This window comes from Pyrus communis, chromosome 16, assembly GCF_041283825.1.
Source record: "Pyrus communis isolate YQ-2024b chromosome 16, ASM4128382v1, whole genome shotgun sequence".
Taxonomy (NCBI): domain Eukaryota; kingdom Viridiplantae; phylum Streptophyta; class Magnoliopsida; order Rosales; family Rosaceae; genus Pyrus; species Pyrus communis.
Window position 1 is genome coordinate 9,128,223 of NC_142580.1, and position 23,091 is coordinate 9,151,313.

Consider the following 23,091-nt stretch of genomic DNA (forward strand, 5'->3'; position numbering starts at 1 on the left):
AAAAAAAAATTTAATGTTTTTTTTGTCACGTGTAATATATTTGGCAACCACGTCAGCACTTAACGGATCAATGGATGAAAAATGTAACAAATGTATTATTTTGAAATAAAATAGTACTTAAGGTATGAAAGTGAAATATTTTGAAGATGTTGTAAAGAATTGAAAAAGATCCCAAACCTAATGTATGAAAGTATAATTTATTCTAAAAATTTTCTCTATACATAATCAAAAAGCACTTGTAGAGCAATCATCAAGTGGAAGTTTGGTTTCAAGGCCCACACGGTCATACCACACCGAAAGAAAACTTTAAGGCCTTTTTTCATTTTAATGGGCTTTAGACAAAAAGGGAATCGAATAAATAAAGCACACGTGGGACCCCGAGCTCTGCGTAGTCCAGCGGCACGACAACTGTTAATCTGCGGCGATGTCCAATCCGGATTCGGAACAAAGAAATCCAGTCAGCCAAACAGACCCCAATTCAACGTCTCGGATGAGAGAGAGAGAGAGACGCACACAGAGAAAACCTCCCTCGGCTTTAGAGCTTCTTCATGAGTGCTTCTCTGTCCTTTTTTCGCAGACCCAAAAAAACTGTGACATTTGGATTGCTTGCTGATTGCTGATTGATTACTGGATGCTCAGGTCCTCCATGTCCAGAAGAACCCAATTCGCCAAACATCCCGCTTTGATGCTCTATGGTATGATTTTCTTCTCTCAGTGATCCCTGTGTGCCTCAGAGCTCCAGGTGTGTCCGTACCAATCTCTCCATGTTGATTTCCAGTGGTTTTATGATATGGGGTCTGCTCAATTTTATTGCTTTCATCGAATTTTTGTTTGGTGTGTTGGGATTACTGAATTGTTGGAAATGGGGTTTGATCATTTTTCTGACATTTGGGGATTTAAACCTCAGTTGGGGTTTTTCGATTTTTACTTTTAAATTGAAATTTATATCGATTCGTGGGTGATAAGTTGATACAATACGGTGTATTATGTGTTTCTTCCTGAGAATTTTGGTTCTTGCGAAATGAACAATGTAAGTTTGGTTATTTGTTAGATTGAAATTCTTGGGTTTTTGTTTTAATTCACACCTCACAAGTTATGCAGATTACCCAATATTGATATATGGGGTCCACCATCCACGACCCCTTTTCCATTGCTAAATGCTAATTCTACTCTTTAATAGTTTTCTAAGTAAAGGTCCTGTTATCAGTAAAGTTGGGAAGTTTAGATTTTTACTTATATATGCATTGCCATTTTTCAGTTTGGTAATCAATTTATCAAAACAAATTCTTGTCTGATATGTGATGATTTATGAAGAGTCGTATATTCGTGGAAGTACTTTACAAAAAGTTTTGATTTTATGTATACATGCATCCTTGTGACTGTTTGTTTTTTATTTTCAGATTGTATTTCTGGAATGGCTGCTTTGAATCGATTGTAAGTCGTCTAGCTTGACTTAGCTTACAGTACGTTAAGGTCTTTTACCCTATGGCTCGGAAGGGTAACCAACAGAAGAATGCTGTAGATCGCCAGACATCAAGGCACAAAAAGAAGGGTCCAGATTCAGGGTGTACACTAGGAGAAACGAAAGGGCATGGGAAAGCAAGTGAGGTGAAAGTTTTCCCTGGAGAAGAACTGCCAAATGGTGACCAGCCAAGCAGTGCTCTTTCAGCCAGTTCGAGTAAAACCAATCATCCTGTGGAGGAGAATAAAAGCAAACAAAAATCTGGAAAGTCTTTGAGGAAAGAGAAGCAAGGTATGGATGCAATGCAGGGTCCAGAGGAATCAAGTCCTTTACGGAGTGATTCAGGAGATTGCAATGGAAACAATGAAGCTCCAAGCATGAGAGAAGAAAATGGGACATTACCTCCAAGCCACTTACGCCGAAAACATACAAAAAAAAAATCTGGTTCCTCCCTGAATAGATGGCATATGAGAACTTTGATGGCTCGGTTAGAGTTTTCAGATACCCGATTGTTTAGAAACTTGAAGGCATCAGCTTTGCCATTCTTGAAGATGGCTAGTGAATGGTTGCAGAGGCACGAGCCAATGTTTCTTACCGTAAAAAGTACGGCACTATGTGCCCGTGATTATGTCAAAACAAAGTTTGAGCAGGCATATCCAATTGTTTTGAAGTGGCTTATGCAGTTTGGGGGTATATTGTTTCTTTTATCAATGGCCTGGTTGGATTGTACCGTAAGGGGCATTGATAGCTTAGCTCGGATGGGAACAACATCCTTCTTATCAGTTGTATGGTGCAGCATTCTCTCAGTAGTTGCTATGGTCGGGATGTTCAAGTTTCTGATTGTATTGGTAAGCCCTAGTATTGCTACATTGCTACGGACCACTCACCTCATTATAACTTACAGTCTCTTTGGCTGGGATGTTTATAATTATAGGTGGCTTTATTTTTTCTACTTGTTTTTTCCCAGCAAAATGCACCTGTTTTGAGTCCCTTTGTCCTTTTAAACCTCCCTGGTTCCTAATGTTTACTTCTCACTTGTTGAACATCCAGACTTTTATGTATGTTTCCTTATGAATAGTTATCTGTTTTTTGCAATGGGTGAGGCGGATGGGTGAGTTTAAGAGTATCTGTTAAAGTTTGCATTAGTATGCTCTCATACATGTTGAATAAACTCCCAGGTCTTTGCTGCTTTAATTGGACTTTTCGTTGGGTTCATGCTCTCGATTTTGGTGGTTGCTTTTTGTGGAGCTCTTTTGTTGTGGTTCTATGGAAGCTTTTGGACAACAGGATTTGCAATCTTCTTAGGAGGTGATTCTTTTACCTCCTTTCAAGTGCAGATCATCTATTTCAATTTTCAAGTATGCATATTTCTTCATCACAGCTTGCTGAGCTTTGACATTCTTTGACATTCAGGTTTGGCATTCACACTGAGCCATGAGCGTATTGCCCTGTCCATTGCCACTGTGTATTCAATTTATTGTGCTTGGACATATGTTGGATGGCTGGGTTTGCTTTTGGGGTTGAATTTATCTTTTATCTCAAGTGATTGTCTGATATATTTCCTAAAGTACAACGTAAATCAGCAGAGAAGACCCAACGGATCCCCTGAACAAACATCTGGAATTCCAGGTCAACCAGACTTCTTTACCAGTGAGCAGGCACATGCTTCATCCTCTGAAAATGTTCCATTGTTTTCTGCCGATCGTAGCCAAGGAGTACCCTCAACCAGTAGCACTGATTCTGAGATAACCTCTGAAGATGAAGTTGTTCGGCTGTTAAACTGTACTGATCACTATTCCGCGTTGGGATTTTCTCGATACGAAAATATAGATGTTTCTTTACTGAAGCGGGAGTACAAGAAAAAGGTAAGTACCATTCTTTCTTTGCTCTAATAAGCATGAAAAGGGATCTTTTCCTGACTTCTTTGTTGTTTCTTGTTATGTTATTCTCTTGGAAGTTTCAAGATTTGTATGGCCAAGCATTGAGTCTGAGATCTAACTTTGTTTAGTGAATGATGACTTTTATCTTTCCAAAGATTCGTCTACATATATAGAAGTACTGCTTCTGGATAACATGCTATACTGTTCTGTTAATATATTTCTTTTTCTTTAACAAGTTTGTTATATTTCTTATCAGGCAATGTTGGTCCATCCTGATAAAAATATGGGAAACGAAAAAGCTGCTGAAGCTTTCAAGAAACTTCAGAATGCATATGAGGTGATCATTTGATGTCCATTGAGATTTTTTCTATGATCGATTTGATTATGGTTCTGATTGTACCACTGGCCCTTTTTGCTCCCATATTTTCTAGATTTTGCTTGATTCCTTGAAGCGAAAAACATATGATGACGAATTAAGGAGAGAGGAACTGCTGAACATTTTCTGTAGATTTCAAAGTACTTCACAAAAGGTAATATATATCTAATTTTTATGCTTTCTTGTAATTGGTTTTAGAATTCAAAATTTTTTGACCAATCTCTTCCATATCCATGAGGAATGTAAGAAGGGGTTGATAATTGACAGTGAAGCCTGTCGGTCGGCTCCCGGGATCCTTTCATTCAACTTTGTGATTAACTTTGGAATTGTTAGTAGAAGCTTATGTTGTTTTGGATACATCCCTTTGCTATGGCTTCTGCTAGGAATTAGTTGTTCATTTACTGAATATAGTTCTGAGGGATGTCAAGTATTACATGTTCTAAGTTTTTCCGCCTTACCTTATATTGCAATGTGTTTCCTAGAATGGAGGGCACGGTGTCTTTCCCCCTGGATTTGCACACCCAGAAGCTGATGGTGAAGACCCATTTGGGGATTCAAGGAGAATCGCCTGCAATAAGTGCGGCAATTTTCATGTCTGGGTGCCCACCAGGAAATCAAAATCTCAAGCACGGTGGTGCCAGGTTTTCGTTTACCTTTAAAGCATTTAATGATGTTCTATTAGTTTGCATCTTTAAAGATGATGCTGTTAGAGATTTTTTCGCCTGGTGCTAATGTACTCCTCTTTTGAAAGGATTGCAAAGATTTTCATCAAGCAAAAGATGGTGATGGGTGGGTTGAACAATCTTCCCAACCCTTCTTCTTTGGAATGTTGCAGAAAGTATGTGCATTTATATATGCTGGAGAAAGGTTGCTTTAGAATTTTGCGTTAAAAGAGAATAAAAAAGAACTATCACCAGTACAATTATAGTTTGCTGAAATTTACGTAATGCAAGATCATCCTTTTTTAAACAATGTTGTATGTGCAGATAGATGCTCCATCTGCATTTGTTTGTGCGGATAGCAAGATATACAATGCTACTGAGTGGTATATTTGCCAGGTAATTCAATTTGAACTATTTTACTGAGTTTATCGTGGATATTCTTTTTCCTTTAGAATAACACTCATGCCGCCTTCTGCACCCACACACAGTTTTTGTCACATTGAAAGCAGATGTGCATGAAGCTAAATTTTGTTGTAGGGAATGAGATGTCCAGCCAACACTCACAAGCCAAGTTTTCATGTTAACACTAGTGTGACCTCTAAGCATAATACTGGAAAGGGAACAAGTTCGGGGCAAAGAGGAGGTCAGATGCCAACATCGAACTTGGAAGAGAACATGACAGAGGAAGAATTCTTCGAGTGGTTACAGAATGCAGTGCAAACTGGCATGTTTGAAAATTTTGGTACCAGCACCTCCACTGAGAGCCCATCTGCCAAATCTGGACCTGGTACCAAGAGTGGTGGCAGCACCAGTGGCAGTGCTAACAAGAGAAAGAAAAAGGGAAAGAAATGGTGAGTATCCAAGTTGTTCCCGTTTGTTTCGCACTATCCAAGCATTAGTGATGCTGATTCCTGATAAGAAAGTTCATATGTTCAATGTTGGCCTGTTGTTTTTTTTTCTTTTTTTTTCAGAAAAGAATGCCTGAGGAAAGTTTGACATCATTAATCATAAGTATAGAATCCAATCACCATTAGTCTGCAACACCAGGGAGTTTGTATACCGTCTCATCATTCTTAATTGTCTTCATTTCTTCCATTATTTCCCCATTTTCACAAGAACGTAGACCGCAATAAGAAAATTCGAACTGCCAAAATTAGGGTAGTTTACATTTTCGTGGCAGGTCAAGGCAATAATGTTGTTGCACTGCCTACATTTAGCACTTGGGCTTGTGTAGGGAGAGGAACTCGTTGGACGCAAGGAGTGATGAAAAAGCAAGTGATGTTGGGCACTGCATTACTATGCATATGGAGTTTATGAAACCATGTAATCTGATGGTTAGCTATTTACCTCATGGGATGAACCCTAACAAATATGATAACCCGCGACAGAGTCGATTTACTCCTTGTTATGCTCCCGATATGATCAGTTTGGTGGTTCAGCTTTGAAATTGTGGTGTCGGAATTGGTTTTTCGATCTCCAATGGCTCGATTTGAATTTGATTCTTGACAGGGCACCTAATTAGGGTGGCAATGGAGATTGAAATGTCTTGATGCTAATCCGCCCTTGTTGCTAGTCAAAATTTGGATTTGAAAAACGACCTGTTCTGTACATTGGGTTCGCAAGGGCGACACCATGCTTGGACTGGGTTGAGCTACCGTTCAGTACAATTTTTTTGGACAAATGAGAGAATTGTTATTGGCGTTTCAAAATTTAACTGTGCTTTTTAAAAATTAGCCTATCTCACCAAGCAAAATTTGTTCATTTCATCCTAACTGATCATAGATGGAAAAAAAAAAAAAAAAAAACAAGTTATATTCCACCTCAGTGAAAATTTTAAGTTCCGCCTCGGATTTAGTTATGTCATTGGGTTTTGGCTAATGCGATATTGTTATATTCTTATAGCCTTATTTATTTATCGACAAAGGTCAGTTGATTAAAATAAGCGTGTTTTAGATTAGCCCTTTACAACTGTTAAACTTTAGATAAAATCCAAATTTTGAATTTGATGCCATGTAAGAGAAAATATATCCATACATTTAAATTTATTAACACCATACCACTAACATTAATATGGCTATTACGGTTTTTTTTTGTAAGACTTTTAATTTATTGTCTTTTGTTTGTCAACAACATTCAATTAGTTTAAGTTTTTTTTGCTTTTAATTAATTAAAAAAAAAGGTTTTTTTCTTCTTTTTTGTGAAATCTCCTAATCCAAATCTAATTAGTTCAATATACATTCTATTGAAAAAGTCGATACATTTACTTGTGAGAATTAAAAAAAAAAAAAAGAAGGTAAAAATAAACAAGTAGATACATTGTTTCTTGTAAAAACTAAACAATAGTTACATTATTTTCATTAAAAAAAAAACAATATGTAATTTTTTTTTCTATATAACACAATATGTACAGAATTTTCGTAAAAATTAAATAATTGGTACTTTATTTTTGGAAAAAAAAAAAAAAAAAAACTAGTAGAAACATTTTTTCTTTTAAAAATTAAACGATGAATTTATAAGGTAAATTAGTTTGCATGTATTTTGCATATGTGGGTTTATTATTATGTAGGTAAATTATTTTTCATGTATTTTACATATATTGGGTATATTATTTTTCTTTTTTTAAGCAATCTAACATTTAAAAATTTAATAGTAGGTGCACTATTTGAATCAAATGTTTTTTTTTTTTTTTTTTGTAGGTAAATTATTTTGCATGAATTTTACATATATCAGGCATATATATATATATGTGTGTGTGTGTGAGAAATAATTTACCTACATTAATATGTAAATATAATTTTATTGACTTAATTAAGCATGTATGATAACATATACTAGACATGTTTTATGTTATTATATATTAGGCAATGAATTTATAACATTAATGTTTTTTTTTTTTTTTTTTTTTGTACAATCATTAATTCTCCCTTACCATCCACCCGCATGGCATTAATTATGTACATCAAACATTCAAATAGGGTTTATAAAAAACAAAAAATTTCAAATAGGGGTATTTTAGGCATCTGATTTTTTTTTAATGTGTCAAACATAATTAATGAATTTGTTGATGTGAAATCTAGTTTGTCACATCCCGGCCCGGGACGGATCAATTTCGGGCCTGCTCTACCATCGTAGCACGATATTATCCGCTTTGAGCTTACCATTCCCTCACGGTTTTGTTTTTGGGAACTCACGAGCAACTTCCTAGTGGGTCACCCATCATGGGATTGCTCTAGCCCCCTTCTCGCTTAACTTTGGAGTTCCTACGGAACCTAAAGCCAGTGAGCTCCCAAAATGCCTCGTGCTAGGTAGAGATGGGAATATACATATAAGGATCACTCCCTTGGGCGATGTGGGATGTCACAATCCACCCCCTTAGGGGCCCGACGTCCTCGTCGGCACACACGCGACCAGGGTTAGGCTCTGATACCAATTGTTACATCCCGGCCCGGGACGGATCACTTCTCGGGCCAGCTCCACTACCGTAGCACGATATTCTTCTCTTTGGGCTTACCATTACCTCACGGTGTTGTTTTTGGGAACTCACGAGCAACTTCCCAGTGCTCTAGCCCCCTTCTCGCTTAATTTCGGAGTTCTTATGGAACCTGAAGCTAGTAAGCTCCCAAAAGGCCTCGTGCTAGGTAGAAATGGGAATATACATATAAGGATCACTCCCTGGGTGATGTGGAATGTCACATAGTCAATGAGTTTTATTCAAGAAAAAAACTTATGTCTGATTTTATGTAGAGAAAATTAAATTTTAGAGACTAAAGTCATATTTTCAATTAAAATAATGAGTCATCCGTTTTATAAAAAAAAAAAACACCTAAAAGATCGGAAGAAAAAGAATTAAAAAAAAATCGATAAAGAAGGAAAACCAATTAACTAGACCGTTGGACATCTATCACGAAGAACTAGATGAATCAACGGTGGACCAGGACAACCTTACAGACGGACAGGATTTAACCATCAAGATATAACTCTACGGAAATTACGAAACCACCCCTTTCCTTTCCTTTACTTGTATCGCAAATCGCATATCCTCGCCGGGTCTCTCTCTGCTCCTAAACATCTTCAATGGGGGCACTCATACACTCCTTCTCTGTAGCTTCTCTCACTCCAACGGCTCTAAAACTGGTCTGCACAAATGGGTCCTCCTCCAAAAACCAAAATTCAAGCTTGCAATTCTCAAATGGATTCTCTTCGTTTTCTTCTCGTCGGCCATTTCCAGCTCAGAAGCTCCCAGTAACAGTCAGAAGGTCGGTGATTGTTTTTGCGAAGAAGAACAGCAACAAGGAGAAGAAGAAGGAAGACAACCACAGCTTTGCATCGAAACCGGATGAGGCCACTGGGCCTTTCCCTGAATCTGTGCTGCTTAAACAGGTTCCCTTTTGTTTATATTTCTACACAAACTCCATATTTCTTTTACTCCTTTTCACTTCTTTATTTTGGGTTTATGATTTTTTTTTATTTGTAACTTTGGCTTCCGAAATTCAACGACTTTTGAGTGCGACCCTTTACTTTTTGGCTGCTGTAGAATGCTCAAAATTTGTTATTTGGGATTTAAAGTTAGTAAATTCAGGTTTCTGATACATTCAAATTGTGGGCTTCTGAGGGATTTATTTTGCTTTGTTTTGTTTCTTGGAATTATTGTGTTTCACCATTCAAGTATGAGCCTTGCGTTCTGAAAGATTTTATTTTTCTTGAAAATTTAAATGAAGGTGGATAAGATAAGATTTTTTGGGTTGCTTAAGTTTATTTGTGGATGGTTTTGAGATGAGACTTTGTTATGAATTGCAGAAGAAAGTTCAGGAAGATGGTAACGTTCTCCCTGAGTTTGCAGATGCCGAAGAAGGTAAGCTATCATGATTCAAACGGATTGCTGCTTTTCGAAAGGAATAGCGATTGCCCTTTTTTCCGAAGAATCATTTGGGGCCTTGCAGTTATTGACTTTGTTTTCATTTCTATGCAGAGAAGGTGTATGAATTTTTGAAGCTTCAGCTGCAAAGCGATTTGAATGAAGAACGAAGTAAGTGCGGTTCATGCTCATTTTTCTTGCTAGTAGGATTGCCTCTTGGTTTGACTTGTTTGATTAAAATGGTGAAAGAAATTGTCTTCTAATAGTTCATAGAACAAATGGAAAATATTATTTAGTGTTTAACCATTGTTGGTTGGTTATAACTTATTGTTTCCCTTGTTACAGTGCGCCACTATGAGCTGGTTTATCTGATTCATGAGAAACATGCCGAAGAGGTTGGGAGTGTCAAAGAGAAAATTGAAGGTTAGTTTTTTACTTCTAACTCTCTTAGTAATGTCTCCGTGAACTTCGATAGATTCGCAATGAACTTTGATGCAGGCAAAATTTTCTCTTCTAACTCTCTTTGTAATGTATCTGTTATTACTGAAACAAATATGATAGGTTCATCATGAATTTTGGTGTATTCAAACTTTTGCCTTCTAACTCTCTTACTACTGTGTATGGTAAAGAGACACGAAACAGAAGTTGAGATCGAAAGAAGTTAAAATGCTGTGATGATGTGTGGATGTTTTGTAGTGTTAATGGTTTCCCTGCTACATGTTGACCTGTGAGGGTGTCACATTTAGGTTGCCCATGAAATAATCTTTAGCAGTTTTAGTTTAGCAATCATATTTGAAGAATGGATAGCTTTTTTGTTTTTGTTTTTAACGTTATAATTTCTTTTTCCACCTAACATGGCAAGTGAGCTTGTAATTGATAGAATTTCATCTATCTATAAGTATTGCTTAGATTGAACATTTGTATAGCAACTTGCTAACGTTCTATTCTACTGATGCGGCTTATACTTATCGGAATTCTTATAGCATGAAGTTCCCTTACCCTTTTGAAATATATCGACAAAGTTATATTGAAGTTTATCTATGAATTACTTGCAGAGTTTCTAGCGGAGAAGAAAGCCAGGATATGGAGAGTGAGCAATTGGGGAATGCGAAGACTAGCATACCAAATAAAGAAAGCGAAGAACGCTTACTACGTTTTGATGAACTTTGAGATGGAAGCGAAATGGATAAATGACTTTAAGACCATGCTAGACAAGGATGAAAGAGTCATTCGGCATCTTGTGATTAAGAGGGATGAGGCAATCACAGAAGACTGCCCTCCTCCTCCCGAGTTTCACACTGTCGGTGGAGGTACAGATTCTGATGAAGAAGAACAGGATGATATGGAGTATGATGACGAAGAGTATGAAGATGACGATGAAGACGGGATTATTATCGTTGACGCTGACAATGATGATATAGAAGAAGATAGGGAACAAAGAAGGGTAGAACAACTAGTGTAGGAAAACCAGGATTGATAAGAAAACTGAGGGCAGGGAAAGTGAGAAATATTTTTGTATAAATTTGTGTAACGTTTCAAACAATAGATTATATTTAAGTAGATGGTAGCATATGAAAGATTTGTTTTGATTTATGTATCTTATTTGATTTAAATTTAAATAGCATATAAAATTTTTGTTTGGATTTGTGTATCTTATTTGATTTAAATTTAAGTAGCGTATAAAAGATTTGTTTGAATTTATCATTTATGTATTTTTTTTATTTAAATTTAAATATACTCAAACTGTTGATTTGATTCCCATTTAAGAGACCGGTATATAAAAATATCATAACGTTGGATATTAAATTCGATATTTTTTTTCTTCTCAAAGGTAAAGAATTTTATTAAATTCGAATAGAGATGTTTATATCAGAAGCTAATGTATTAAATAACCATTCAGACTCAAAACCATTCCAACTATGAAAGCCCCCTTCCTTTACCACTAGATGTGATGCTTTGTTACAAGTCCAAGGAGCGAAGATAAAGTCTACTGACTATGAAAGCCTCATTCCCTTACTACAAACGAAGTCACTAGATGTACTGCCTTATTACAAGCCCGAGGAACGAAGATAAATTCTACTGAACTCACTCTTCATATGATGCCATATTAAATTCGATTCATAAAATCGTGTATGCTGTGCATCATAAGATACCACCTAATATTGAAAGTAAGATAAAGTTATTTTGACTTGTGGTTCCAGAGTAGTTTGGTTTAGTTTGGCTTAGTTTAATTTGGTTTGGTTTAGTTTAGTTTAGTTATGTTGTCATGTCTAGCTAGTGTTGTGGTCGCGCTGCAATGATATGGCGGGATATGATTTTTGTATTGAGTGATGTGTTATTTGGTCTCGTCTACCTAAAATGACTCTATACGGTCTCGCTTCTGCGATGACTTTATATGGCCTTGCTATTCGGTGGTGACCATTTACAGTTGCTGATACAAATCTGTTATATCTATCGTTCTGTGACAGTTTGTATGGTGGCGTGTAAAAATTTTCGTACATGTAGTAGCCATCTAGGGGTTTACTATTGTTGTCTTGCTTAAGCAAATTCATCTCTAGATCATTTTCTTGGTCACTGGAGTATTGTACCCAATTGACACCTATGTATTGTTTGAGATGATTAATAAAATACCAATCTATCGTTGCTTGTCAAACAAAAATTCCCCTCAAAATAATTAATTAAAATGGATAAATTTCATTATGTGTGATTCACTTAATTCCCAATCCCCTCCAAATAAAAAATCTAATATAACAAGTTACTTATTTTAATTCAATCCTAGACACATAAGGAAGCCTAAATAACATTACTTGAAAAAGAAACTTCTATTTTATCTATGAGATAGGATCAGGGGTTAATATTTTGACATTTCTTTTGCACTTTGGAAATTACAATTCACATCATCATTCATTAAAGAGAGATTATATTCACACACTTCAAATTACTTCTCCTACACTTTTTTAATTTTTTAATATTTTTTATACACCACTAACACTTGATAGAAAAATATTAAAAAATTTAAAAAGTATGGAAGAAGTAATTTTAAGTGATGAATATAATCTTCCTTCATTAAATGATATGAGCGAGGACATGAATTATAACTAATATAATATAATATAATACATAAACAAATAAAGATTAAAACTTAAAATGAATAAAACTGGGAATTTCCTCAAACAGCAGAACTCTAGAAGCCTATTTGTCTCTTGGGATTGGCAGCCAAAGTCAAAGTACATCTATGGAGATTGGGGGATGGAGATTCCCTTGCATTCCATGATTAATTGTACAACTAGCCTTTATGCACGCGCTCAATCGTGTGTAGAAGACATTTTTTGAATTACAACATGTTACGTATAACTTACATGTTTTAAATGTATTTATATGCGTAAATTAACAAAAGAAAAGTCAAATATTTGAAGTAAATGTATTAAATGTATTACATATTTTAAATGTATTGATATGAGCGAGGACATGAATTATAACTAATATAATATAATATAATACATAAACAAATAAAGATTAAAACTTAAAATGAATAAAACTGGGAATTTCCTCAAACAGCAGAAACTCTAGAAGCCTATTTGTCTCTTGGGATTGGCAGCCAAAGTCAAAGTACATCTATGGAGATTGGGGGATGGAGATTCCCTTGCATTCCATGATTAATTGTACAACTAGCCTTTATGCACGCGCTCAATCGTGTGTAGAAGACATTTTTTGAATTACAACATGTTACGTATAACTTACATGTTTTAAATGTATTTATATGCGTAAATTAACAAAAGAAAAGTCAAATATTTGAAGTAAATGAATAATTTTAAATTATGATAAAAGAAACCCCTCATAAAACAATTAAAACAGCTGAATTCACATAATAAAATCGGTTTCTATAGAATTTACATTAAGAATAGAAAAAATAATATTTAATAAATAATTGATTGAATCATATTATTGTTAGCCCACCCGTCACCCTTAGTGTAGATAATATCGTTTGTTAAAAAAAAAAAAATCATTTGACAATTATTTAATCACATTATTATTCACGTGTAAAAACCTTTTTTATAACCGTCATTACACGTCTCTTAAGATGTTTTGAACGTGTTTAAAAATAGAGAAATTGAATCACATTATTATTAGCCTATTGTGACGACTTGTCCCTACTTTTCACTGGAATTTCTTTTTCTTTGGCGTGTTTGAACGATTTTGCCCTTTTTGGGAAACGTGTAATCTGACGTGGATTTTGTTTTCGCCTACTAATTATTTTTCATAGTTTTGTACTTAATTTGTACTCATCAATACGAATGCGTGAGCGTGTGTTAGACTTGAAACATACTTGTAACAAAAAAGTTACGCTCTGTCAAAGTACGAGGATAACGGGTATTTTTGTACACGTGTGTGTACAAATCAATCAGTGTTAGAAACACTGTATTAGATAGGGAGACATTTTTTGGGAGGAGGATTCTCTACCCTCCTAATCTCTCTACCCCTTCATCCTCTCTTATTTGAACAATCACGGTTAAGCCACGTCAACATCTTATATTAATTTTTTTATAGAGATAATAAGATAAAAAATAATATGTGGGATGAGGGGATGAAAGGGCATGAGAATAAGAGAGTAGAGAATCTTCCTCCAGTTTTCTAAGCCCTTTCCACTGTGCAAAATCAGAAAATCCTATCCCTTCCTTTCTTTAAATGTAGCCCGTGCCCTCTCATCTTTCACCCACTCTCCACCAATCCCTCTTCTTTCATTTATTTTGTAAAACTTAAAGTTTTCAAATCATTTCCATTAGTTTTCCTTTCATTTTTCTTGTTTTTCCCCCTACCAATCAAGTGCCTTCCCTCAATTCTGGCACCCAATCAGTGAACACGTTTCCACAAACCCATCACCCAATCAATTTTCAGAAAGATCAAATCTCACACTCTCTCAAACCCTCGTTCTTTTCTCTGCACACGCAGAGAGGCCGAAAGGCCATGCACCAACCCCAGTCACCACCACTCGACCTCTCCGGTGAGTTAGATCATCGGACCACCACCGTGCCTTATCTTTTCCTATCTCTGTAAGCTCAGGTCGTGAACTTCAAACCCAGGCGTGGAGCTTGCACTGCACAGTGGCCACTGTCACTGTTCATCATCTTCTCCATTGAGTTCTTATCGAGTTCGACCAAGGTAGGGTTTCTGGACACTAGTTTTGAATTCCTCTCATCGAAATTGTGGATGTGTGACTCATTTCAGACATCTTAGTGAAAGGTCAACGTTGAAATGACTCGGAGGAAGAGATCCTGAAATTTTTCCAACAAGGATCCGTGGCCATTTGGCCACTTTCAGACCAAATCCCCGACCAACCTCGACCACGACTGGACTCCTAATAGATATAGACTTATTCTCTATATTCCTAACTTCAGAATGGATTTTGAATCACTGAGTTTGGTTAACTATCGAACTAGAAATTCACTCAGAAAGTTGGGAAGAAATCCATGGTCGTTTGGCCACTTTCAGGCCAAATTCCTGGACAACACGGACCACATTTGAACTTTCAGTAATTATAGATCGATTCTTTACATTCCTAGCTTCAAGTGGGTCTTCGTAGAATTGAATTTGGTAGAATCGAGCTCGTTAGGAGCTTTGGAAGTAGAACCAAAAACCTACAAAATCGCTGGTCTTCGTGGGGAAGGCAAGTACCGTGGTACTCGCGGCGCGTGGGGGACGTGTGGGTAGCTTCCTTGCATTCGGCGCGTAGGCGAGTGGGTGCAGCCACTTGTGGCGGCACGTCCGGCCACCCATTGACCTTTTGTTAATTTGTGTAGGTCCGTGACGTCGAGTAGATCAATTTCGTATATTCAAACCCTATGTTTGAGCAATTTACGGAGGTTTTATTCAAGTTTTCATTTATGTGTTAATAAACTAAATTAATTAGTAATTTCACGTATAGGGGAAATGTATCCCGAAGGTTGGAGGCTTCGTTTCGATTGCATATCTTTAAGTGGGCATTTTGTTTTTATATCTATACATAATTATAGTTTCCATAAATGCGTATTTATTTCATTATTACGCTTATATTGCCAAGTATCGTTATTGTGATATTAGATTGTGATAAATGCTGCTATATGGTTAGGATATTACTGTCATGACATTCAAACATATTTTTACATGCTCATCTGCTGCACCTTGATGTTAGTACTTCACCCAGGGCTAGTCCTTCACGTGTATGTTCACATCCGCACCATTCGCTCGCCTTAGATCCAAGTTAGGTGTCAGTCCTGTCATACATATTGCATTAGGCAATTCTGACTCGTATGTGACCACGCCTCGACACCAGTCTTCACGTGATCGTAGTACTAGAATGTATTGATTATACCCAGTCCTATCGTACAGGTTGCATTATGCAACTCCGACTCGTGTGCTAGCATAGATTGATGAGCAAATGATTATACTTGATTATCACATGATTATATTACTGTGGCATTTGATATATCATGACCTGGCATATTTTTGGTTATATTGCTGTTGTATTGTTGTTACATACTTACGTAGTATGTTTTAAGGAAACTATACTTGTTTTACGGTAAGGGGTTAGTATGTTCGAAAATAAAGGTTTTCTTACAAACGTTGTATTGCTGACCCACTCAACTTTGTTTTTCGCCCCTCTAGGTTTAGTAGCTGTGCTTATGTGTAAACAAGGATTCTGGCAAATCTCAGGAGATGGTTATCACTAGTGGTATAATCTTCATCCTATTTACTATATTGTCTCATGCTCTGACATCACATGTGAAAGGGGTTCAATCCCGCTCACCCGCGCACTCTTTTGATTAGGCACTTTTTGGTTTAAATTTATTCACATTCATTTTCCACATCACTTTATGGCTTCGTCATCTTCTAGGTGTCGGCCAGTATAGCTCGATTCGAAGTCCTAGTGGACATTTCGGGTTGGGATGTGTCAGTGATGGTTGAATATTAATATTTCACGAGGAAAATCTATACTATTATATTATATATAAAGCGCACAGGTCCTATTTGGGGTCACGGGCTTCACTAAAAAAATTTGGACAAAAATGCCCCATAAACAAGAAAAGTTCAAAAGCAGCTAATAATGCATCATTACATCATATAAATGGTATTTTTTACAATTAATTTTTTGTACAGTTTTTTTTTAGGATATACCAGGGCTGGAAATTTTTCTTGAAAATCTCAAACTAAACAAAAAATTCCTAAACCGATAATACCAAAATTTTTGGGATTCATATTGAACCGATCTAGAACTTTTCAGTATGGAATCGGGATTACATATTTAATGATTCGGGAATCTCGAATTGAACCGAATATATATATATATATATATATATATATATTTATTTATTTATTTTGGTTGTATGCATGTTAAATATTGAATTTATGACACAACTCGATCCAGAATGTCCATTAGGACTTCGAATCGAGCTATGCTGGCCAACACCTGGAAGGTGATGAAGCCATAAGGTACAGTGATGTGGAAAATGTGATTAAATTTAAACCTTAAAGTGCCTAAGGACCAAAGTGCACTGCAAGCGGGAACAAGCCCGTTTCGCACGCAACGTCAGAGCATAAGTAAAGTACAGTAGTGTGGTTAAGGATCATACCCTCAGAGGTAGCCACTTATACTGATATTTGCCACAAATCCTCGTTGATGCGGACTTTCAGCATCTAAAACTTGGAGGGGAGCAAAAATAAGGGTGAGTGGGCCTGAAAATAAAGTTTTTAATAAAAACCTTTTTAAAAACATTATAACCATTCGCCGTAAAACCCGTATAATTTTCCAGAAAATAATAATACATACATATATAGAAATCATGCTTGAGAGTAGTGAAAACCAAGTATATGTCATGTCAAGTATCTCAGCAATGAAATAAATAAGCCAGATGAAATAAATCAATATAAAATGATATGCCAGCCGGAGTCACCTAACGTGACCTGTACGGCTTTAAACCTGCACACGAGTTGGAACCACTTAATGTGGTCTGTACGACAGGCTGGGTGTAAATAAATACTCTCAAGTGCTACAATCATGTGAAGGCTGTACGAAGTATCGCAAGTCACCTACGAGTCGGAACCACCTAATGTGGTCTGTACGACAGGTTGGCACCTGCCTTGGATCCAAGGTGAATTTACGGTGTGGGAGGTGAACGATCACGTGAAGGTTGGCCCTGACCTCGGGCGGAGCACTAACACCGGGGTGCATGATAATGAGTACCAAATGCATTTATGCATAACCATATACATCACAACAACTAACACCATAATGTACTCACCTGTAGCTTACCTGGGCTCCGCAACATCATGCAACATTATACATGACTACACCAATGTATATACTAAAATATAACGCAAGTATGACATGGCATTTCAATCACATTTCATTTAAAACAATTTCTGGGAAAAAAACATAAAGTATACATACGTATATATATAGAAAACCAAAAGCCCACTCACCTGGAGTCCGCGCTATAACTCTCTAGCACAAATATCAAGGCGTCACAAAAGATTGCCGCCTGTGACTAAGGCCAATTTGGCCGGGAAAAGCCCTAATTCCACTAAAACCCGTCGGAAACCCTTTAAAGAGTGGTTCTTGATTCAACTCCATACAAGCTCCGACGCCTCCAAGGTTGATTGGGCTTTGTTTCTGGGTTCATGAAGAGTTTATTGGTGATGTTGATTGAAGGAAAATGTTTTAGGTTTGGTGGATCTCGGCCAAAGGTCCTCATGGCGCCCATGGTTCCGTCGTGATGTTTTCCTCAAAATACAACCAAATTCATTATAATTTTAGGTTGAAAAGGAAGAGGGAGGGTAGTGGAATGTTTTCCAGGTGATGAATGGCGGCGATTTGCCGGAAAACTCGCATGCAAAGGCGTCGGAAGGTGTGAAGAAGCCGGGTTGGGCATGGGTTAAGAAGAACCGGGCGGGTTCCCCTCCTCTTTCTCCTCCCTCATTTCCCTCATTTTTCTCTCTTCCCATTGATCACTCTCTCTTTCTCTTTTTTCTCATTGGTCCGGTTCCCCCCTTTCTCTCCTTTATATTTCATCTCCACCGCCCAACACTCTTACCTTAATCTGGGCCACACACGTGGCTTTCCATATTTTGCTCCAAAAATTTAGAGCATTCTAGAAATAAACCAATTTACTAAAATGCCCCCAACTTTAAACGTTAATAACTCATTTGTTATAACTCCAAATCACGATCCGTTTGTGCCCACGCGTTCGTGGCGATGAGTACTATGAGGATACACTAAGAAATTGAACCTTACATGACATGACACGGCAGTCAACAAAAGTCAACACTTTGCCTCGAAGGGCATTTTCGTAAATTCACATTTAAAAATTATAAAAATCGTAATAATTGGGGACGGGTTCTTACAATTTAAGTACCTTGATAGTAGACTATATTAGAAATGGAAGCATGAAATTAAGTAGTTTGAAAATTTGGAACATCAACTAGACTTGGTAAGAATAAATTTGTATTTCAATTGATATGAAATTTCAAATAGGTATGACGTAAAAAGCCTAAATTTCAATTGATATGAAATTGGAGGACAAAATTTTAGGCAAAAAACCCATATTTTAGTCCATAGCCCAAAAATTTCAAATTTCAACCCAAAAACCCAAAAGTCCAAAATCGAAAATCCAATCCCGATCCATCTTGAAATACTCATAACATTTCTAGAATCTCGAAAATTGGAAATACCGAAACTTCGGTTTGGGATTGGTCTTCAAATTTCCATCCCAATAATTTTCTGTTTGGGATTCGGATCTCATTTTCGGTTTGAGATCCCATACCGAACCACTATATAAAGCGCGCATCCCTCATTTGGGGTCACGAGTTTCACCTAAAAGTTTTGGATAGAAATACCCCCCAAACAAAAAAAGTTAAAAGCAATTTACGTCATATAAACAGTTTTTTTTATAATTAATTTTTTTTGTGCAGCTTTTTTTTTTAGTACCCCACAATGGGCTAGCAATAATTGGATTCAATCGGTTGATTATTAAATATTATTTTCTCTATTTTTAAACACGTTCAAAACATCTTAAGAGAAGCGTAGTGCATGTTATAAAAAAAGTATTTCGCACGCGCATAATAATGTGATTCAATTAATTGTCAAATAAATTTTTTTTTGAACAAACGATGTTATCTACACGAAATGAGAAGGGGTGGGATGAGCCTTACAATGGACTAACAATAATATGATTCAAAAAATGTGTAGTTGCACGTAAGAGCGTGTATGAAGGCTAGTTGTAATTAAATGAGGAAGGAAACTCATATTTTCATGGCAGATAAAATAAGTTTTTGGAATATTGGGATATATTTTTGTTTGGATTTCCTATTAGCTTTGGTTTTTTTTTATTTTTTATTTATTTGTATTATTATTTTAAATGGCGGGCAACTGATTCACTGCATCAAAGACAAAGATGAATTTCATTAATGGCATATTGCAGAGCTTTTTGTTGTTGTTGGAGAGTTGCAGACGTAAACGGCAGAGGAGGAAGATGAAGGCCGGATCCATCTTAACTTCACAAAACTCCTTTATCAAAATACTTTATTTGAAGGCATTGCCATGTCATTTACTAGTCATCTTAACTTTTAGTTGAGAATCCGTACTCTAAATCAATTCTAGTTGCCATGTCATTCTCATACTTGTTCTCATACGGCATGATGAGAATAAAGATAGGATCAAATAAAAGTTTACGAGGAGTTTGCTCCTCTTTTTTTTTTTTTTTTTTTTTTTTTTTTCACGCCAGTTCTTTCACAGGCCACCACAATCTAAATTAATTCTCATACGGCATGATTCATCGACGATCCCCTACTTGGATTGTTGTTAAGCATCTGTCTTTATTTTTCATTTAAAAAAAAGACTTAAAAATAGGAATTCAATGAAACATAATGGTAAATGCTTACCAATAATCCAAGTAGGGGACCGATTGAGGATTCATCATGCCGTATGAGAATCAGTTTAGATTATATGGTCGAGAGAACTGGCGTGAAAAAGAAAGAGGACGGAAGGAGCAGACATCAATGGGAAGGAAGGTCCTAAACTCCAATCATCATAAATTGTTTAATTAAATGGCTTTTAAATTATTTTTAATTGAAATTAATGTGGTTGGAAAAATCTTTCATTATGCTCGAAACACAAGTAGTACATTATGTGCTATTATATAAGTGGAATGAAGTTTTATTTTTTAAGTTGTTATTGTTTTAACACAAATATTTCACTACTTATATAGCAACGTGTGGTGTACTACTCTGTTATCCGAGCTCATTGAAAAATCTCTGGTCACATGAGATGCCATCTGAAGGAGGAAATAAAATTGTATTACAAATAAATGATAATAATAGCATTATTGTAAAGATAAATAATAAGGAGATATTAAAAACAAGATTCTCCACATATTTTCTATCACCTCATATTTTTTACACCACATTTTATAATATTTGCATCAAAATTAATGTTAAATTGTGAGGTTTTATTCTGAAAGAGTCTTCTTAATATTTTTCTTATTATAAAATATTACCCAAAAAGGACAACTACAGCAAAACTTTCAACGTGCAAACGTGTGGTTTGTTGGCAATTATAAATCATGAATCATCCCCCGATCATCGGCTACCTACGCGAACCATGCATCAAGGACAAACGTTATTCAGGATCCTAAGTAACTGCCTCAATAATCCAAATTAAAATCCTGAAAAAATAATAAATAATTGTAAGGGATAGAGATCAAAAGACCCAGCTGGCTATTCAAACTTTGAACGAGTATTCTTCTGCCACGTGTCACTAAACCCATGAGGGATTTTTTTTAATTTTTTTTTTTCTTCAAAATTTTTATGTTTAATGTGCATTCAACTCATGAGCTCATCACCCATGCTATATATATGAACAAGTCCACCGCTGCTCAGACATACTCTCAAAACTAAGTCTGCAACCATGGCCACATTTGCTTATGCCACCACCACCGCCATTGTCTTCCTCATCCTCCTCCCGCTGTCCTGCTCTTCCGAATCGATTTTGCACAACCATCACCACGGCGCCTCCTCGTCCGTCCAGAAATCGGACGTCGATCTTTTGGAGTTTCCTTTGAATTTAGAGTATTTGGAAGCTGAGTTCTTTTTGTATGGATCTTTGGGGTATGGCTTGGATAAAGTTTATCCGAGCTTAGCCCAAGGAGGTCCGTCTCCCATTGGTGCCAAAAAGGCACATTTGGACGACTTCACTAGAGATGTCATCGAGCAATTTGGATGGCAAGAAGTTGGACACTTGAGGTTCAATCTTTTTTTCCTTTCTAATTTATGATTTTCGTCTAACTTTTTCATTTCTGTACAGACTGTTTCTAGTATTTAGATTGAATGAATTTGATAAGCAAATAGATATGCGGAATTCATGTCTGATTTACAAATGGTACATAGAAAGCTTACAAAATTATTTATTTTTTCTTCTAATTTTTGTGCAGAGCTATTAAGAAAACTGTGAAGGGTTTCCCAAGGCCATTGTTGAATATAAGTGCAGCATCATTTGCTCATGTGTTTGATTCTGCATTTGGGAGTCCCTTAAATCCACCATTTGACCCTTATGCCAATTCAATCAACTATCTCCTTGCATCCTATCTCATTCCTTATGTTGGTCTCACTGGCTATGTTGGTGCAAGCCCTAAGCTCCAAGGTGCTACTTCCAAAAGGGTAAGTATTTTAAAAGTATTCTATTAGATTCTTATTATGTTTTGCAGACTGTGAATCTTGATGGCATTTTATGACAAGAATAAACATGGCTCTACTATATTTGTTTGGTAAACTAGTTTGACAAGAAAACATTACCCTGTAACTAAAATCAAACTGTTTATATTTATATTGGTCTATGCTTCAAACACAATAATTTTGAAGAGTAAAATTGGCCCTAACATCATTGATTATGTGGATCATGTTCAGCTAGTTGCAGGTCTTTTGGGTGTGGAATCAGGCCAAGATGCAGTGATTCGAGCATTGCTATACGAGCGTGCAAAGTTGAAAGTAGAACCATATGGCATTACAGTGGCTGAGTTCACAACTCTCATTTCGGAACTAAGGAATAATCTAGGACACGAAGGTTTGAAAGATGAAGGCCTTGTGGTTCCCCAAGACTTGGGTGCTGAGGGAAAAGTAAGCGGCAATATTCTTGCCGCAGACGAGTACTCAGTTGCATATGATAGGACTCCGGAGGAGATACTAAGGATCGTATACGGTAGCGGTAATGAACGTGTACCTGGCGGTATCTACCCTAAAGGAGCTGACGGCCGGATTGCTAAATCTTATTTGAAAAAGGAATAGGAGAGATTTTTCAGTATGACCGGTACATGAGGTGGTACATCACGTGTTATTATATAAATGGTAGGATATGTGTGTTAAAAAGTTAATAACTTAAAAAATAGGACTAGTTTGGTTGCCATCTAGTTTACCTTCTTCAGAATGTTTTTTTTTTCTTTTTTTTCTTTCCCTTTTCTAGACAGAATAAATCATGTTCTTAATTAATTTGATGTAAGGAATCGTTTCATGCTTCATTTTGTTCGCATAAATCCTTCGAGTTTGTTCACATAATATTATATTAATAGAGCACGGAAAATGCAGTAAGAAAACTCTTATAATAAGTTGTAGTTTGCATATGTTGCCAAAATTTTCTATTTAGAATTCATAAACATGACACATAAGTGAGCAAATCACACGGATTACATTTTTGACCCAAAAAAGAAAAAAAAAAAAAAAACGAACGAAACTATGTGGGTCACATACATAATTCTTGCACATTACTACAACAAGAGTGCAAAGCCAGTATGCCATAAGAAAAAGAGTTAAAGATGAGTGTCCTGTTGGAGAAT

The 23,091-nt window shown here is 36.3% G+C and overlaps 3 protein-coding genes across 7 annotated transcripts in view; all 3 read left to right on the forward strand.

The window, feature by feature from the left end:
* The first annotated feature begins 352 nt into the window (after positions 1–352).
* Positions 353–23,091, forward strand: part of LOC137731546 (uncharacterized) — a 35,239-nt gene continuing 12,500 nt past the window's right edge. For 2 of the 5 annotated variants that reach the window (XM_068470674.2, XM_088687250.1), the window contains exons 1-8: positions 387–695; positions 1,401–2,310; positions 2,641–2,770; positions 2,876–3,327; positions 3,599–3,679; positions 3,774–3,872; positions 4,201–4,359; positions 4,470–4,560. In XM_068470674.2, the coding sequence (XP_068326775.1) occupies positions 1,486–2,310; positions 2,641–2,770; positions 2,876–3,327; positions 3,599–3,679; positions 3,774–3,872; positions 4,201–4,359; positions 4,470–4,560 (1,837 nt within the window). In that variant the 5' untranslated portion in view covers positions 387–695; positions 1,401–1,485. Of the gene's footprint in view, positions 696–1,400; positions 2,311–2,640; positions 2,771–2,875; positions 3,328–3,598; positions 3,680–3,773; positions 3,873–4,200; positions 4,360–4,469; positions 4,561–4,704; positions 4,777–4,868; positions 5,422–23,091 lie in introns of those variants that run through there. The other 3 variants (XM_068470675.2, XR_015957511.1, XM_068470673.2) reach the window with 3 other exon arrangements.
* LOC137732087 (protein REGULATOR OF FATTY ACID COMPOSITION 3, chloroplastic) lies at positions 8,398–10,874 on the forward strand. The gene is made up of 5 exons (XM_068471380.2): positions 8,398–8,760; positions 9,178–9,232; positions 9,350–9,406; positions 9,581–9,658; positions 10,291–10,874. Exons 1-5 carry the CDS (start codon positions 8,455–8,457, stop codon positions 10,695–10,697), a joined length of 903 nt encoding a protein of 300 aa, XP_068327481.1. The 5' UTR covers positions 8,398–8,454; the 3' UTR covers positions 10,698–10,874.
* Positions 21,107–22,776, forward strand: LOC137732205 (desiccation-related protein PCC13-62-like). Its single transcript, XM_068471505.2, has 3 exons — positions 21,107–21,508; positions 21,697–21,922; positions 22,169–22,776. The coding sequence occupies exons 1-3, from the start codon at positions 21,174–21,176 to the stop codon at positions 22,544–22,546; spliced, it is 939 nt and encodes a 312-aa protein (XP_068327606.1). The 5' UTR covers positions 21,107–21,173; the 3' UTR covers positions 22,547–22,776.

Excerpts from the sequence above, each read along its gene's own strand:
- LOC137732087 (XM_068471380.2), top strand. The coding sequence starts at position 8,455 with ATGGGGGCACTCATACACTCCTTCTCTGTAGCTTCTCTCACTCCAACG. Across the intron at positions 9,233-9,349 it reads GTTTGCAGATGCCGAAGAAG|AGAAGGTGTATGAATTTTTG; the intron begins GTAAGCTATCAT and ends ATTTCTATGCAG. Across the intron at positions 9,407-9,580 it reads CGATTTGAATGAAGAACGAA|TGCGCCACTATGAGCTGGTT; the intron begins GTAAGTGCGGTT and ends CCCTTGTTACAG.
- LOC137732205 (XM_068471505.2), top strand. The coding sequence starts at position 21,174 with ATGGCCACATTTGCTTATGCCACCACCACCGCCATTGTCTTCCTCATC. Across the intron at positions 21,509-21,696 it reads CAAGAAGTTGGACACTTGAG|AGCTATTAAGAAAACTGTGA; the intron begins GTTCAATCTTTT and ends ATTTTTGTGCAG. Across the intron at positions 21,923-22,168 it reads AAGGTGCTACTTCCAAAAGG|CTAGTTGCAGGTCTTTTGGG; the intron begins GTAAGTATTTTA and ends GATCATGTTCAG.